This window comes from Taudactylus pleione, unplaced genomic scaffold (genome assembly GCF_031769625.1).
Source record: "Taudactylus pleione unplaced genomic scaffold, aTauple2 ptg000061l, whole genome shotgun sequence".
NCBI lineage: Eukaryota > Metazoa > Chordata > Amphibia > Anura > Myobatrachidae > Taudactylus > Taudactylus pleione.
This window is the reverse complement of record NW_028284463.1, coordinates 1961778-1979866: the sequence shown is the minus strand read 5'-3', so window position 1 is coordinate 1979866 and position 18089 is coordinate 1961778. Positions and strand designations below refer to the sequence as shown.

Sequence of the window (18089 nt, the reverse complement as noted above, 5' to 3'; positions counted from 1 at the left end):
TTCAGACCCACTCGCGAGCGGCTGTCCGCTCGCAAGTGGGTCGATGGTCTGCACTGAGCATGCGCACGACGGAGGGAGCTCCGTCGTGCGCATTCGCCAGACACGACGAGCGAAGGACTTTCCTTCGCTCGTTGTGTCCGATCAAAGGGGGCGTGCTGTCAATGTTGATTGACAGCACGCCCCCTTTGGTGGGCGTGCCGGGGGCGTGCCTCCCTGACGGGGGCGTTCCCACGGGAACGCCTCCCGTCAGAAGCCGGCCCACTGACATCACTAGTGATGTCAGTGGGAGTGATTTTGGCTCTGATAGAGCCAAAATCACTCCGGAGCTTGCGGTTGAAAACCTCAACCGCAGGCTCCGGCTCGCAATTTCGATGGTCGCGATGGTCACGACCATCGCGGCCATCAAAATGCACGCTCGTATAGCCTGTGGGTGGTGACCCACAGCTATACGAGCGTCCAGGAGGACGCTCCATGAAAATGGAGCCCGGCCCTCATGCAGAGCGTGCGCTCTGCTCAGAGCGTACGGCTCTGAATGAGGGCCTAAGTGCAATAATTAATTAATTAATTACATTTATTGAAAATGTTCATTAATTATTATATCATACTAGTAATGAACAACATTTTAAAAAATTACTCATTTTATCTGTCTTCCAACATCGGACTATCCTGCATGTAATATCGGACCATCCTGTAGGATAAAACAAGTACATGTCATTATTGCATAAAGGTTTGGTTGAAAATAACAAATAGTGCAAGACCTGGGGGAAGATTTGCCCTAAGGGGGGATTTGCTAAGGGGCAGTCATACCAAACCACATGTTATGTTTTTTTACATTTTGATATGACATTTGCAAAACACGTAATTTACTAAGGGTCAAATTGTTCATCAGTCCTCACTTAGATTAAATTGCATTACATAAAACCATAGTGCTGATTTTTATATATGGAAGGGAAGGTATAAAACCATTCCATGTATTACATGGAAGTCTACCAAAGTGCATGGCGAACTGCTGCTTATTTGCACCCCAAAAAAGATGTGGTTTTAATAGGTGAGACAGCTGAAATCGCTTGCCTTTATACAGATATGCCCAGCTATATCCTTGCCTCTGGCGCGGCAATCAAGTACATGCACTGCATACGTGACTGCGCCTCCATAGGAATTAATGGTGCGATCGCAGTGAGCACCATAGCGTACCGTAGCGTATGCAGGCACGGGTAATCGCATGGCGTTTGCATTAATCTACTGATTCAGGGTATATCGAAATCCAAACATTACTGGAAGTATATTCTGATGTTTGCACTAATCTACTGATTACTAGGTAACAGACTACAAGTCTCAGACTTTTGCTGATAAGCAATGTTATTTAGCATATCACTGCATAGTATATTAGTTTGATGTTTTTAGTTTCTTTGTTAGTTAGCTCATTGAGCCTGTTATTAGCCTAGTGGTATGTGCTGTGTGTTTGTTTTACTCAATTTATTGCTAGCTATATTAGTGGGCTTGTAAGCAATCAGTAATTTAACATGCCAGGTCTCCTACATTTGGGTCATTAGTAGGCTGGAATAGCCTGACTGGAAGTGCCCAATATTAAAAGTGCATTTTAAGATTAATACTGGTGTTAGACCGGCGTTGAACCGAAGTGAAACAGAAGGGAAACAACCGATCTGCACTTCTAAAAACCTAATCTATATTTGGAGAAAAAACCAACAACAAAAGTGATTTTAAATTCTCACTGCTACAAGTTCCTGCTGACTGCGTAACCTGGACTTTCAACACTGAACTCTGGTTGCTACAAAAACTTTGGACATCACTTGCTACTATTTGTGCTGCCTCTATGCTTAACAGATAATCTTACTGAATACTGTTAATGTCAGCTTAACTCTCTAATAATGTTTTTTTACCTTAGCTCTTTTGCCTAGTCTTACATCATCTAGCTACTTCCACTCTCTACTCTAATATTCAATTTCTGCTCCCATCTAATCTCCACTTTTTCAAAACTCTATAATATATTTTTGTTGTGCTGACACTTTACCTCATCCTTACCATTACCACTCAGTTTCTAACTAATCTTTTGTTCTGTCCTCTAATTCCACCTCTGTCCTTTTCCCCTGGTCTCCTCCACCTCCTCCTATCTCCCCTTCTCTCTCTGCCTTCCTCCCCCTCTTCTCCCATTACTCCATTTTCTTTCTCTTATACCCCCCAAGGATCCTACTACCCCACTGGTAATCTCTCCTCCCTTACTTATCTCACTTTGTCCCACTTTCATCCATGTATCCTTAATTTCCCTCCCTGCCCACTTCTTACAGGGTCCCCCCCTAGCACAGGAGCACGCATGATCCCTACACTCTATTCATCTCGGTCTCCCAAAGTAATCTCATCTCCACGCTATTGTAACCCTGATAATCTCATTCACATCTCTCCTATTAACTCTGTCACTCTATCCTGTGCCCTCTGGAATGCCAGATCAGTCAGTAACAAACTGGTCCCCACCCATGATCTTTTCATTTCCAACTCCCTAAATCTCCTTGCCATTACTGAAACCTGGATTTTACCCTCTGACACCACTTTTCCTGCAGCTCTCTCTTATGGGGGCCTCGCCTTCTCCCACACCCCCAGGCCTGGGGGTCACCATGGGGGGTGGTGTTGGGGACCTTCTATTCCCTGGTTACTCATACCATCATATACCATCAGAACCATCCCTTACATTCTCCACATTTGAAGTTCATGCTATACACCTCTTCCAACCAGTACACCTCAGAGTAGCTGTCATCTACCGTCCCCCTGGCCCTCCCTCCAAGTTCCTTGACAACTTTGCTTCCTGGCTCACTCAATTCCTCTCCTCAGACCTTCCCTCTATTATCCTCGGTGACTTCAATATTCCTATTGATATCCCCAGAGAATCTGCTGCCTCCAAACTACTCACCCTCACTTCCTCATTTGGCCTCTCCCAATGGACCTTCTCACCCTTCCATGCGAGTGGGCATTTGCTTGATCTGGTATTCACTCACCGCTGTGATATTTCTGCCCACTCCAATTCCCCATTCCCCCTCTCTGACCATCACCTTCTCTCTTTTAACCTATCCCTCTCTCCTTCCCCTCCTCTACCTCTGAAAGCCACCATCACTAAGCGTAACATTGAAGCTATCGACACTGCTTTCTTTTCTTCCCTACTTGACACTTCTCTTTCCTATACTCTCTTTCTCCTGCACTGAACAAGCTGCTTCCCTATACAATGTCTACCTTACTTCTGCTCTTGACTCTGTTGCTCCAGCGATCAATACTCACCCTCGCAAATCCACACCTCAACCCTCGCATTCTAAATGCACCAGATACCTGCAAAAATGTTCATGAACCGCTGAGCGACAGTGGAAAAGATCACGGTCTCAGGCAGATTTTCTCCATTTCAAATTCATGCTGTCATCCTACAGTGCTGCCCTTTCCCTCTCTAAACAGTCATATTTCAACTCCTTCCTCTGCCCACCCCCTCCTCGTCTCCCCTCCTTACTCTCTGCCACTGATTTTGCTACCTATTTCACATCTAAAATTGATTCAATATGTCAGGACATCATATCCAACCAGTCCCCCAGCTCTCCACCCTCTTTCCCGGATCACCCCTCCCCATCCATTTTACCGACTTTGACATCCTTCTCCCCTGTGACTAGAGAGGAAGTTAAGGCCCTTATCCAGTCCTCCCCAACTTCCACCTCTCCTCTCGACCCTATCCCTTCCCACCTCCTCCGCTACCTTTCTCCTTCTGCCTGCTCCCATCTTGCCCACCTCCTTAATCTCTCCCTCTCTTCTGGCATTATTTCTTCTGCTTGATCCTAACATTCTCTCTAACTACAGAACAATCTCTCTCCTCCATTTTGCCTCCAAACTCCTTGAGCACATTGTTTACAACCACCTCACCACATTTCTTTCCTCCCACTCCCTCCTTGACCCTTTTCAGTCTGGATTCCATTCTCTCCACTCCACTGAATCTGCCCTCACAAAAGTCAGCAACGACCTCATTGCCGCCAAATCCAAGGGCCACTACTCCCTGGTCATTCTCCTTGACCTCTCTGCTGCTTTTGACACTGTGGACCACCCTCTACTGCTGCATATCCTTCACTCCCTTGGTCTACATGACACTGCTCTCTCCTGGCTGTCCTCCTACCTCTCTGACCGTTCCTTCTCTGTTTCCTCTCACAATGATTCCTCCCCCCCGCAGCCTCTTACAGTAGGTTTTCCCCAATTTTCTGTTCTTGGACCTCTCCTATTCTCTCTCTATACGTCCTCTCTAGGTGAACTCATCATCTCTTTTGACCTCCATTATCATCTCTATGCTGATGATACTCAGATCTACCTTTCCTCACCTGACCTTTCCTCCCCTCTCTACTGACTCATATCTCTAACTGTCTCTCTGCTATCTCTTCCTGGATGTCCCAACGATTTCTCAAACTTAATATGTCTAAGACTGAGCTGATAGTCTTCCCACCCTCCCACATAACATCATGTCCCACTATTTCTTTATTAATAGATGGCATAACTATCTCATCTAGTCCCAAAGTGTGTTGTCTTGGAGTCATCCTGGACTCTTCCCTCTCCTTCAAACCACACATTCAGAACCTCTCGCAATCCTGTCGTTTCCATCTCAAGAATATTTCCAAGATCAGACCCTTTCTCACTCAGGATGCTACCAAAACCCTTGTACATTCACTGGTCATGTCCAGATTGGACTACTGTAACCTTCTCCTAGCTGGCCTCCACAAATCCCATCTCTCTCCTCTCCAGTCCATGTTCAATGCTGCTGCTCGGCTCATCTTCCTCTCCAAATGCTCTACATCTGCCTCCCCTCTTTTGCAAGCCCTCCACTGGCTCCCATTCCCTTTCAGAACCCAATTCAAGGTTCTCACAATCACTTACAAAGCCCTCACCCATTCCTCTCCCATTTACATCTCTGATCTCATCTCCCTTCACTCTTCTGTCCACCCTCTTCGTTCACTTAACACACACCACCTTTCATGCCAACTGATTACTTCCTCCCACTCCCGCCTCCAAGATTTTGCCTGTGCTGCTCCCCACCTTTAGAATTCCCTTGCTCTCCCCATCAGACTCTGCACCTCTCTACAATCTTTCAATTGAGCTCTTAAGACCCACTACTTCATTAAAGCCTTCCAGCTCTCATCCTAACTTGCTGCTACATCTTCCTTCTCCCCGCCTACCCCATTCTGTGTCACTCCTGTTTGTCTTCCCCTACCTTAAAAAATGTAAGCTCTTTCAAGCAGGGCCCTCTACCCTCTTGTGCTTCTCCCTACTGTAATTTAATTTATCTCTTACTCCCCACTAGGGCAACTGACACTTGGCTGCTTATGTGGGCATAAAGGTCACTTATATAGCAATATTTATTATCCATGACCGGTATTGTATTGTAAGTCACTGGTCACTTATTTGTCTATGTACTTTGTAAGGTGCTGCGGAACACTTGTGGCACCATATAAATAAATAATAATAATAATAATGGCGGGATTCGTGCGCACGTTTTTTGGTGCAATCAGCCACAATGTAACTTGGCGCATCTGTAGCTATCAGGCATGAAAACAGAGGGGGCTTAGGCCAAGCTAACCATACAAGATCAACCAATTTTCATCTATATTATGTTAAAACTTTACATTTATAAGTCTTTTACCCTATTAACCACTTGCGCAGAGTGGCTGGGGTTAAACACCAGGCTGGGGTTTTCCCTGATATGGTTCCATCTGACATGATAAGTCAGAAATGCCCACAGAATATTGTCTTCCAGCAGCCGCAATCTCAGGTGGACCTCCTTGCCCCTCTGCACATTGCAGCCTCCCCTAATGTATGCCCAGCAGCACCACACCCACCAACACCCTCCAGTGGCGTAACTTCATTCCAGGTGCCCGGAGGCAAGATAAATGTTGGTGCCCCCCCAAATTAAAATGAAACACCCCCCAGCACCTATGCCAGCCCTAGCTGCTGCCGCCCCCTTATGCAGTTCCCCCAGTAGTGGTCCCCCTGTGTAGTGCACTCTGTAGTGGTCCCCCTTTGTAGTGCCCCCAGTAGTAAGGCCCCTGTAGTGCTCCCAGTAGTAAGCCCCCTGTAGTGCCCCCCGTAGTAAGCCCCCTGTAGTAAGCCCCCTGTGGTGCCCCCAGTAGTAAGCCCCCTGTAATGGCCCCTGTAGTGCCCCTGTAGTAAGCCCTCTGTAGTGCCCCCAGTAGTAAGCTCCCTGTAGTGCCCCCAGTAGTAAGCCCCCTGTAGTGCCCCAGTAATACCCCCTGTAATGCTCCCAGTAATGTCCACTGTTGTAAGCCCCCAGTAATGCCCCCTGTAGTAAGCCCTCAGTAATGAGCCCCCAGTAATGCCCCCCTGTAGTGAGCCCCCAGTAATGCCTCCAATAATGCCCCCTGTAATGCCCCCTGTAGTGAGCCCCCAGTAATGCCCCCTGTAGTGAGCCCCCAGTAATGCCCCCTGTAATGCACCCTGTAGTGAACCCCCAGTAATGCCCCCAGTAGTGAGCCCCCCAGCACATGCGCGCATACACACATACAAAAAAAAAACTCCATCTCCATCTAGCTCCTCAGCGGTGGATGGCCGGGGGACAATGGAGCCAGGTGCCCCCTTAAGGGTTGGAGGCCGGCGGCAAATGACTCCATTGTCTCCGGGAGTTCCGCCACTGACACCCTCATCGGCTACAGAGAGGAGCAGCCACAGCGGAGAAGTAAAGCAAGCATCCCTTAGTCACCAGTGTATACCTGTTAGCTGCAGGGAAAGGTAGTCACCAGGGACATATCAATATAGACAAGCCTCTGCTCCCCTAGCGCTTTGTGATTGCTGATCTGTCAGAAAATTAATATTGTATAAGAATTGATATTACTATTGTTCCTAATTGCATGTGTCCTTTTGATTATGGCGCTCCCATATTGATGAAGAATATTGGTATGGGACAGGGAAGTAGGGATGATTAAAGTGTTTAAAGTTCCAGTTCATGCACAGTATGCTATTAATATTGGTAATGTAGCCATATGAAATTATGGCTAAAAATGACATGACTATAGGCAGATGGTTCAGGAAATGTTTAAGGGTTAATGTATAGATCAACTATGTATGTGTACATACCACCATATGGAAAGGGTCTGTTTATTTCCCGAAAATGTACTTTACTCATGCACATGATTTATATATTTCTTCGCCATCTATTAAAAGAGGGTGAGTTGACCTAATTCAACCACAGAAAAGTAATTAAAGCTTTTTCAACATGGCTTGGTGCTGTCTACCTGTTTCTTTGTAGACATACAGATGTGTCCTCTTTAGAGATGAGCAGTTCAGTTTCCTGGAAACCAAACACATTCAAACGTAGGGGAAACGAGTAGATCCGAGTCCTGGGTTAGGTCTTCCAGACAAAATGAGGCAAAATGTCATCTTCCTGGAGTCGGATCTTGCATTTTTTGTTTACCTAGAAAAGTCCCTACCTCGTGTTCGGGCACCAGGAGATTAGAGAGAAAGAGGGTGTGGGACTGTGACCTGGAGCCCTGTGAGGCACTCTATTAAAACAAACTCCATCATGCTGCCAATAGGGGACCATTAAGTTAGGAGGAGGTAGATAAATTTAGGTTTAAGAGTATAATAGGTAGATCTGGAGACAGGAGTAGGTGTCTGGGAAGTGTGGCTGCAGGGATCATTGTCACATGTCAAATGTCACACACTGCACACTCACTCACTGCACACTCACACACTGCAGGCAGCTAACAGGCTACCGAGTGTTTTGTTGTTTCTGACTTTTAACCTGCACCTTTTTTTCCTGCATATACTATTTTGTTTGTCTGTCCAAAACTACTCTACTGTTTAAGGCTGCTCTTTCACCCTAAGAAGACCACTTTGTTTTGAGTTTTTTCGTAGTTAAACATGCAAAAAATGTTTTATTTCTGTTTAAAACAAAAGACCTTCAATATTTTCTAATAGAAATTAAAGTTTATATAGTGTATTCAAGAAATTGTCTTCTGTTCAGATGAGTGACATATATTATTACTGTTATATTACTGTTCAGATGAGTGACATATATTACTGTATATTACTGTTTTGTGAGCGGTGGTGCCTCCCCATCATCTGCACCCCAAAACAATTCTCACAAAGACCTGTTCCTCCAAGTTCATGCAAACAATTGTCAGTGTTGTCTGTGTCTGAAAAATAAAGCCATTAAAGCAAAAAAAGATTAAATAGTGCGTTATTCTTCCAGTGTAAGTGACAGTGTGTGTAGTGGTGTCACACCCTCAATCTGCACTCTGAAAACAATTTTCACAAAGACAACACAATAATGTCTCCTGCATCAGTTTGGTGAAACACCATTATGACATTTGGTCAGGCTTAAAAAGAATTGGCCAACATTATTGACATCTCTATCATGACTCAATCTAATACAGTAAGCATCAATTAAATGGTGGAGGATAATTTTAAGCCCATTGATAGCTTGTGTTGTGCGACCCTAAGAAATCAAACACTTCAGCCACAAAAGTTGCAGTTCCTGTCACTGAAGTGCTTAGATTGTTAAACTGCATGTACTTATTAATATACAACATAAGGGTGGGTGAGAGGGCCCAAGGACAATTCCATCATGTGCCACTTTTCATTATGGGCTTTGGCAAGAGTTGGTGTGTTTAACAGGCACTGTACTGTATAATACTGTACTTTACTAGGCTGTTCAAGGTCTTTTGTATCTTGGAACCATACATGCAGAAACGATCCGCTCACCTTCTCTGCGTCTCACAAAGACACAGCGTTTGGAACCAAAAATCTCAGATTTGGTCTCATCAGACCAAAGTACAGATTTCCACTGGTTTAATGTCCATTCCTTGTGTTTCTTGGCCCAAACAATTCTCTTCTTCTTGTTGTTCATCCTCAGTAGTGGCTTCTTTGGAGCAATACGACCATGAAGGCCTGATTCACGCAGTCTCCTCTGAACAGTTGATGTTGAGATTTGTCTGCTACTTGAACTCTGTGAAGAATATATGTGGTCTCTAATCTGAGGTGCTGTTAAGTAGCAGTTTCTGAGGCTGGTAACTTTAATGAATTTATCCTCTGCAGCAGAGGTAACTCTTGGTCTTCCTTTCCTGGGGTGGTCCTCATGAGAGCCAGTTTCATCGTAGCGTTTGATGGTTTTTGCAACTGCACTTGAGGATACAGTCAAAGTTCTTGAAATTTTTCATTTCGACTGAACTTCATGTCTTAAAGTAATGATGGACTGTTGTTTCTCTTTACTGAGTTGAGTGGTTGGTGCCATAATATGGATTACAACAGTAGTCAAATAGTGGTGTCCACTGTGTGCTAACCGTACCTTTGCACAACACAACTGATGGTCTCAAACGCATTAAGAAGGCAAGTAATTCCACAGATTGACTCTTGACAAGGCACACCTGTTACTTCAAGCCCATTCCAGGAGACTACCTCATGAAGCTGATTAAGAGAATGCCAAGAGTGTGCAAAGCTGTCATCCAAGCAAAAGGGGGCTACTTTGAGGAATATAAAATATAAAACATATTTTGATTTGTTTAACACTTTTTTCTTTACAACATAAATCTATATGTGTTCTTTCATAGTTTTGATGTCTTCAGTATTAATCTACTATGTTGAAAAAAAATTTAATAAACAAAAACCATTGAATGAGATGGTGTTTCCAAACTTTTGACTGGTACTATACAATATATCTTGTTCTGCATAATATACGAACACATTTTATAATGATGATTGTTATCTGTTAACTTTAAAGCTAGATATATTTATTTGTTATACTTAGCAAATAAACTTTTCAACATTCCACAGTGTGGTAAAGGTATATTAGCTCACGCCATACTGACTAGAGGCCAAACTCCCATCACACCTCAAGATAGCTTAAATTAATAGAAGAGGGAAAAACAGAAATATAGTATAATCACACTTAGGTGCAAAGGGGACCAATGACAATCACCTATCTCCTGTTCCTCAGTGGTGTAATTTATGTTATATATAGTTTCCTTCATTGCCTCAGTGTAACACAAGCTGGGAATTGGAGTTATCCTGTCTGCAATTCCAATGGTAAGTCCTGTTCTTCTCTATATCATTCTACAGTACTGAGTATTGGGGGCTAACATTTTTTACATGGCAGAACAGAGGTAATTACTATGGGGCTGATTTTCAGTTGGAAGCAAAACAAATAAATGAAGTAACTTTGCACCTCAACATGCAATGGTGATATACAAGGGGGTTACCATTTAGTACATGGCAGGAAATGCCTAATTACTGTAGGGCGCAAAGCAGAAAAAGGTCAATAACTTTGCATCTGGACAAATTATGGAGCAATTCCAGATGGTGCAGATACATGTTTTGCTTTTGCATGCAGCATAAATATATATAACTTTATCTTCCTCACACAATAAATTTACAGAGTATTCCAAAAGCAAATAGAGGACAGGTGACCCTGCATTTTTATGAAAGACTGATTCATCTCATAATGTTTATGTGTCTGTACATGTTATTATCCTATTTTATATACCACGTAATGTACTATACCGTTTGTGTGGAGATAGATCATTCTGACACTTTATACAAATAATTACTTTTGTTACTATGATATAAAAACAGTTCTAGGCTGTTATAAGATTTAACTAGTGATGAATTTGAGCCATAAACAATAAATGGAAAACCAAACCTTACAATAAATACAGTGCATATATATAACGGCTGCCTTCCTTTCCTCTGTAGGTTTGGCAGGAGGAAATACTAGGGATAGAGATGTAAGTGGCTGGCGCTACGTTCCCTGTGAAGTCTAACGATAGACCCAGAATGCAGCCAGGAACAGCAGGAACTTTCAACAAGGGCCCCCAAAAGGATAATTGTATTGTGAAGTGTTTCCGGCGCTTCCTGTGATCTAATGAAAGTCTCTTCTTTTTGGTATTTTTCTTCAAAAAAATATATGTAATAGAAAAAATATAATATATAGTGTAAAACCATAACAATGTTTTATAAATCGTGAAAGATTGATATACACTCACCCATTAGACGTGAGTTATAGACGTTGTACCCAATTTTCACCATGGTCGTGCGTTGGTTGTAAAATACGACGCTTGTCTTTAAGGCGAGGTCTTTAATTCCTCCACACATAGTGTTATAAATTGGGTAATAAATACAACAAGCCTCCATGGTACAGATCATTTTACCCTATCCAAGATTGTACACAATATGTAGTGTGCTCACCTTGAGTAGGATATATTATACACCTTGGACATTCATTTTGTTATCCCAAAGTCCGTCGGTATATTACTATGGGTCCTTATACCCACTCCAAAAATAATTGTGGATATAGACTTATTTCTGTATAAAACAGTAATTTTATTTTTTCATCTAGGTACGCGTTTCTCAGATCCTACGTCTGCTTCCTCAGGCTGGACTAGACTGATTGAATAGATGACTGAAGAAGTCTAAAAGACAAATGTTATCAGGGCCATCAATAGTATACCATTTCCTGTTATATGTCTATTAAAGCCTTAGATGGTCAGGTCTGCATCCCACTCTTCTACCGACTGATTGCTAGCTCCCAGGAGCCACGATCTAGACAGCTCCATTGTTTTTAATGTATTTTTAAATTTGCCTAGTACAGTACAGGAGTATTTAATCTACTGTTTATTTTCTCTTCTTGTCATCTACAGGTAATTGACTACAACACTCAGTATTTACTGCTGCCTTGTATTGCTACAGCCCAGATTTAAAACTTATAGGTAGTTGACTACAACACCCAGTATTCACTTTATAGGTAACCTAAATTCATACATTACTGCATTTTATCTTCTTCAGGTGTTTTTTATTTAGTTTATAGATATATTGACCAAATTGTTAGCAATGTGGTATGGACTGTTTATCTGTTTAAGTGAATTATTGCTAGCCAGTCTAGTGGAAGTGAGAGTATTTTGGGGGTTGTTTACCATCAGTGGATTCACATACCAGGTCTCCTGATTTAAGGTTCATGATAAGGCTGTAAGCTGCGCTTTAGTGCATATTATAAATGCAGAATTTAAAAGTGCACTTTACATTTTAAACCTAATTTTGGTGTTATACCGACGTTATACCAAAGGAAAACTGAAGGTTTAAACATCAATCTCTACTACTGAAGGGCTACTTGTATGCAACAATTGTGAGTTTTACTTAATCTCCACTACTAAATCTAGCAGTTTGTATAACCTGGATAATCTACACAGAAAAACCAGGGGTATATTTACTAAAGTGCCGGTGTTTAAAAGTGGAGATGTTGTCCATAGCAACCAATCAGTTTCTAGCTGTTATCTTCTATAAGGTGCTAGATTAATGTTAAGTAGAATCTGATTAGTTGCTATGGGCAACATCTCCACTTCTAAAAACCCGCACTTTAGTAAATATACCCCCCAGTTTGAAAATTGCAAGAAACCACCACTTCACTTACAGTACTTTGTGCAGACTTTCTGGTTTACAAAAACAAATGACTGTACATCTGCACCAATATATATTTGTCCCTGTCTAAAATGCAATTTTGTATTTTGTCATTTTTTTCCCATTTTTCCATTTTCTCGCCGTCCCCAATAGTCTTTCTTCATCTAACCTCTAACACACTCAACTTTAAGACTACATTTTTAAACCTATAACTGCCCTACATGTATTCCACTTCAAAAATAATAATTGTGTCATTTACCAACACTCTCCTTTACCTGCATTTCTGTAAATCTACTTCACTATCTCTCATCCATCCTTTAATCCTTCCTCCAGTTTTCCTTCCCTTATTAACCTCATCCACACCATGACCATGTTCTCTTTCCCCCTTGTCTCCTTTACCTCCTCTTCCCCCTCTATCCCCTTCTCTGTATGCCTTCATCTCCCTCCACTCTCATTCATTTCTCCCCAACTGCGGTGCTGCTTTCCCACCACTAAGCCCTGCACCCTTCCTCCTCACCTCACCTCACCTCATATCCTTCCACATCACACTATCCTCCCTCCCTTCCTAGTTCTGGAGTCCTCACCATCACTATACTATATTCATCTCAATCTCCCAAATTAATCTCACTTTCACACTACAGCAACCCTGATAATTGTATTCATATCTCTCCTACAAACTCTGTCCCTCTCTCCTGTACCCTGGGAATGCCAGATCAGTATGTATTAAACTAGTCCCCGCCCTTGACCTTTTCTTCTCCAACTCTCTGAATCTCCTAGTAATTTCTGAAACCTGGATTTCCCCCATCTGACACCACTTCTTCTGCTGCTTTTTTCACTAGGCGCCTCACATTCCCTCACACACCTCGGCCTGAGGGTCACCATGGTGGTGGTGTTGGTTTTATTATATCCTCCAGTTACTCCTAAAAACTAATTTCCTCTGAACCACCTCTCACATTTTCTACATTTGAGGTTAATGCAATATGTCTCTTCCAACCTGTTTACCTTCAAGCAGCTGTCATTTACCATACTTCTGTGTTTCCCTCGAAATTCCTTGCCAACTTTGCTTCCCAGCTTCCTCACTTCCTCTCTTCAGTTCTTCCCTCCATTATCTTAGGTGACTTCAATATCCCTATTGATATCCCCACAGGTTCCTCTGCTTCTAAACTCCTTACCTTAATATCATAATTTAGTCTCTTCAAATGGACATCCTCACCCTCCCATGTAAGTGGGCACTTACTCAACCTGGTTTTCACTCAGCGCTGCGATATCTCTGATTACGTAAATTCCACATTACCCCTCTTTGACCATCACCTTCTCTCTTTTTGCTTATCCCTCTCACCTACTCCACCTCTGCCTCCTAAGTCTACTTTCACCAAACTTAACATTGAGGCTATTGACACTGCTTCCCTATACTTCCTGCTTGACTAACTTCTCTACTATAATCTCTCTCTGTTCCGCCCTGAACAAGCCACCTCCCTATACAATGCCTTCCTTACTTTTGCTCTTGATTCTGTTGCTCTCGCAATCACTACTCACCATCACAGATCCATATCTCAACCCTGGCATTCTAATTGCACCAGATACCTACAAAAGTGTTCACTAACCCTGACAGTGGAGAAGATCACGCTCTATGGCAAAATTCCTCCATTTCAAATTCATGCTCTCATCCTACAGTGCTGACTTTTCCCTCTCTAAACAGTCATATTTCAAAAACCTCATCTCCTCCCAGTCCTCAAACCCCTGGAGTTTTTTTGCCACTCTCAACACCCTCCTCTGCTCAGACCCTCTTCACTTCCCCTTATCACTCTCTGACCTTGATTTTGCACCTACTTTACATCTAAAATTGACTCCATATGTAAGGACATCATATCCAACCAGACCATCTGCAGCCAACTTTCTCATTTGCCAGCCTATCCCTCCCCATCTATCTCTCCAACTGACTTTTTTTCAATATATCCGTAGATGAAGTTATGACCTTCATCTGATCTTCATCTCACCTCCTGCCTCCTCCAAAACATCTTTCCTTCTGTCTGTTGCCATCTTGCCTATCTCCTCAATCTCTCCATATATTCAGGCACTCTCCCCTCAACATTCAAGTAATGCACCTTGAATCTTCCATTCTTAAAAAACTACCCTTGATCCTAACACTCTCTACAACTACTGACCTATCTCTCTCCTCCATTTTGCCTCTAAACACCCTGAGCATATTGTTTACAACTACCTTTCATTTATCCCACTAATTGCTTGACCGAATGCTGTGTGGCTTCCATATTCTCTTCTCTAATAAAACTGCCCTGACAAAAGTCAACAATGACCTCCTTGCTGCCAAGTCCAAGGGCTAGTACTCTCTGGTCATTCTCCTTGACCTTTATATGGCTTTTGACACTGTGGACCAACCTTTTCTCCTGCAAATCCTTTACTCCCTTGGTCAACATGATACTGCTCTCTCCTGGCTGTCTTCCTACCTCTCTGACTGCTCCTTCTCTGTTTCTGCTGGTGACTCTTCCCCCACACATCCATTCACAGTAGGTGTCCCCCAAGGTTCTATTTATGGACCCCAGCTAATCTCCCTCTATATATCCTCTTTAGGTAAGCTCATCAGTTCTTTTGGCCTACAAAATCAGCTCTATGATGATGAAACACAGATCCACCCATCCTCCCATGGCCTCTCCCTCTCTCTCCTCACTAGTATCTCTAACTATCTCTCTGCTATGTAAGTTCATGAGCAGGGCCCTCTTACTCATGTGCTTTTCCTTCCCTTAGTATTACCTTCACCACTTAATCCTTGACTTCTGCCACCATACTACATACAGTATTTGATGGTAATGACTGCTATTGCAGAAACGTTTATATACCATTTACTTGTCCTGCATTGTCTTGTTCAGAATGTCACTGTTCTCTTGTTCTGCTCAATTGTTTATGAACTTTGTAAGATGCTGTGGAACCCTTGTGGTACAATAGAAATAAAGGATAATAATAATAATGTTGGTATTATCTACATATTTATATAAAATTTACAGTGATTAAATTGATCTAGAAAGATGTTTTAAAGTTTATTGACTATATATGCTTGAGTAAGATATTTTTATAGAATTCTTCAGTGGTTGAAGTGTTAGACAAATACTGTTATATATTATATGTCTATAAAAATGTTTTGTTACATCAACAACTGAGAGAGTCATTACTCACTGACATGCTTTTGTTATGTCAGTGTGCTCTCATGATGATGTCTCTATCAATGAATCTCGGGACACTCTGATCAGTCAACGCCTGAATCTCCTCTTTCCATTAAAACCAATTTTTGGAAACCATTTTTTTTAAATATATATATATATACTGTATATATATAATAATATTATTTTCCAGAATTTTATGAACAATAATGGATAATTACACATCTTTTCCAGAATTCCATATTGTGGCTTTTTCTACTATATCAGCGTATAATTCAATTTTATTCACTGTGTTTCTTTTATTATATCTAATGGGTCTGATAGCAAATTCTGTTATAATAAAGGTCATTTATATGGAGAAACACTTGCACACCCCAATGTATCTGTTCCTTGGTAATTTGTCCTTAATAGATCTTTGTTACACAACAGTCACTGTCCCTAAGCTGCTGTACATGTTACTGTCTGGGAATTACACAGTGTCCTTCATACAGTGCTTTACCCAAATGTATTGTTTTGATGCATTTGGCAGCATAGAAATTCTCCTTTTTATGACAATGGCCTATGACCGGTATGTAGCTATATGTAATCCTTTACACTATCACCGTATCTTCAACGGGACGCTCTGTGTACAACTGACGGCTGCCCTATGGGTGTCTGGTTGTTTAAATTCTTTTCTTATTACCGTATCAGCCTCCAATATGTCTTTCTACTATTCATACACAATCCACCAATACTTCTGTGATACTAAATCTTTCATGGACATTGCAAGCGCCAACAAGGAGCTGTTTTTTATAGTGATATATATAGAATTGTTGGTATTTGGCTGCTGCCCGTTCTACTGCAGTTTGTTGTCTTATATAAAAATAATTAGCGCCATCCTGAAGATTAAATCGAAAGATGGTAGGAGAAAAGCCTTCTCCACCTGCTCATCCCACCTCACGGTCCTCACCATTTTTTATGGGACAGCTACATCTGTCTTTATGATGCCACCCTCAGACCACTACAGAGTCCTGGAGATGATCTTCACTCTACTTTACACTGTTGTCACACCCATGTTAAACCCAGTGATATACAGTCTACAGAATAAAGATGTAAAGAAGGCAATACAGAGATGCATTTGTTTAAAACTAAGAGCAATAATTAATTAGTTATTGAAAATGTTCATTAATTATTATATCCTACTAGTAATGAACAACATTGTGAAAAAAATGACTCATTTTATCTGTCTTCCAACACCGGACTATCCTGCATGTAATATCGGACCATCCTGTAGGATAAAACAAGTACATGTCATTATTGCATAAAGTTTTGGTTGAAAATAACAAATTGTGCAAGGCCTGGGGGGAGATTTGCCCCATGGGTGGATTTGCTAAGGGGCAACCATACCAAACCATATGTTATGTTTTTTACATTTTGAATTTATATGACATTTGCAAATACGTAATTACTAAGAGTCAAATTGCTCATCAGTCCTCACTTAGATTAAATTGCATTACATAAAACCACAGTGCCAATGTTTATATATGGAAGAGAAGGTATAATACATTTCCATGTATTACATGGAAGTCTACCAAAGTGCATGACGAACTACTGCTTATTTGCACGCCCAAAAAGACATGGTTTTAATAGGTGAGAGAGCTGAAATCGCATGCTTTTATACAGATATGCCCAGCTATATCCTTGCCTCTGGCGCGGCAAATCACGCCTCGAGAGACGCGCGCTGCAATCGGGTACACGCACTGTGTACGTTACTGTGCCTCCATAGGAATGAATAGTGCAATCGCAGTGAGCACCATAGCGTACTGTAGCATATGCAGACGCGGGAAGTCGTATGGTGGAATGTGTGCGCACGTTTTTGGTGCGATCAGCCACAATGTAACTTGGCGCGTCTGTAGCTATCAGGAATGAAAACAGAGGGGGCTTAGGCCACACTAACCTTACAAGATCAACCAATTTTCATCTATATTATGTTAAAACTTTACATTTATAAGTCTTTTGCCCTATTAACCACTTGCGTGGAGCTGTCGCATCAGTTGTGAAAACTCCAGGCTGGGGTTTTTCTTGATATGGTCCCATCTGACATGATCAGTCAGAAATGCCCACTGGGTGGCTGCTGGAAGATTGTCTTCCAGCAGCCGCAATCTCAGATGGACCTCTTGGCCCATCTGCACATTGCATCCTCCCCTAATGTATGCCCAGCAGCACCACACCCACCAACACCCTCATCGGCTACAGAGAGGAGCAGCCACCGGGGAAATGTAAAGCAAGCATCCCTTAGTCACCAGTGTATACCTGGCAGCTGCAGTGAAGGGTAGCCACCAGGGACATATCAATATAGACAAGCCTCTGCTCCCCTAGCACTTCATGATTGCTGATCTATCAGAAAATTAATATTATATAAGAATTGATATTAATATTGCTCCTAATTGCATGTGTCCTTTTGATTATGGCGCACCCATATTGATCAAGAATATTGGTATGGGAAGG

General features: G+C 42.2%; 1 protein-coding gene across 1 annotated transcript; it reads left to right on the top strand.

The window, feature by feature from the left end:
• The first annotated feature begins 15811 nt into the window (after positions 1–15811).
• LOC148534934 (olfactory receptor 5V1-like) lies at positions 15812–16750 on the top strand. The gene has a single exon (XM_088464884.1). It carries the CDS (start codon positions 15812–15814, stop codon positions 16748–16750), a length of 939 nt encoding a protein of 312 aa, XP_088321010.1.
• Positions 16751–18089: the final 1339 nt, after the last annotated feature.

What these genes read in the sequence shown, in the direction of transcription:
- LOC148534934 (XM_088464884.1), top strand. Translation starts at nt 15,812, where the DNA reads ATGGATAATTACACATCTTTTCCAGAATTCCATATTGTGGCTTTTTCT.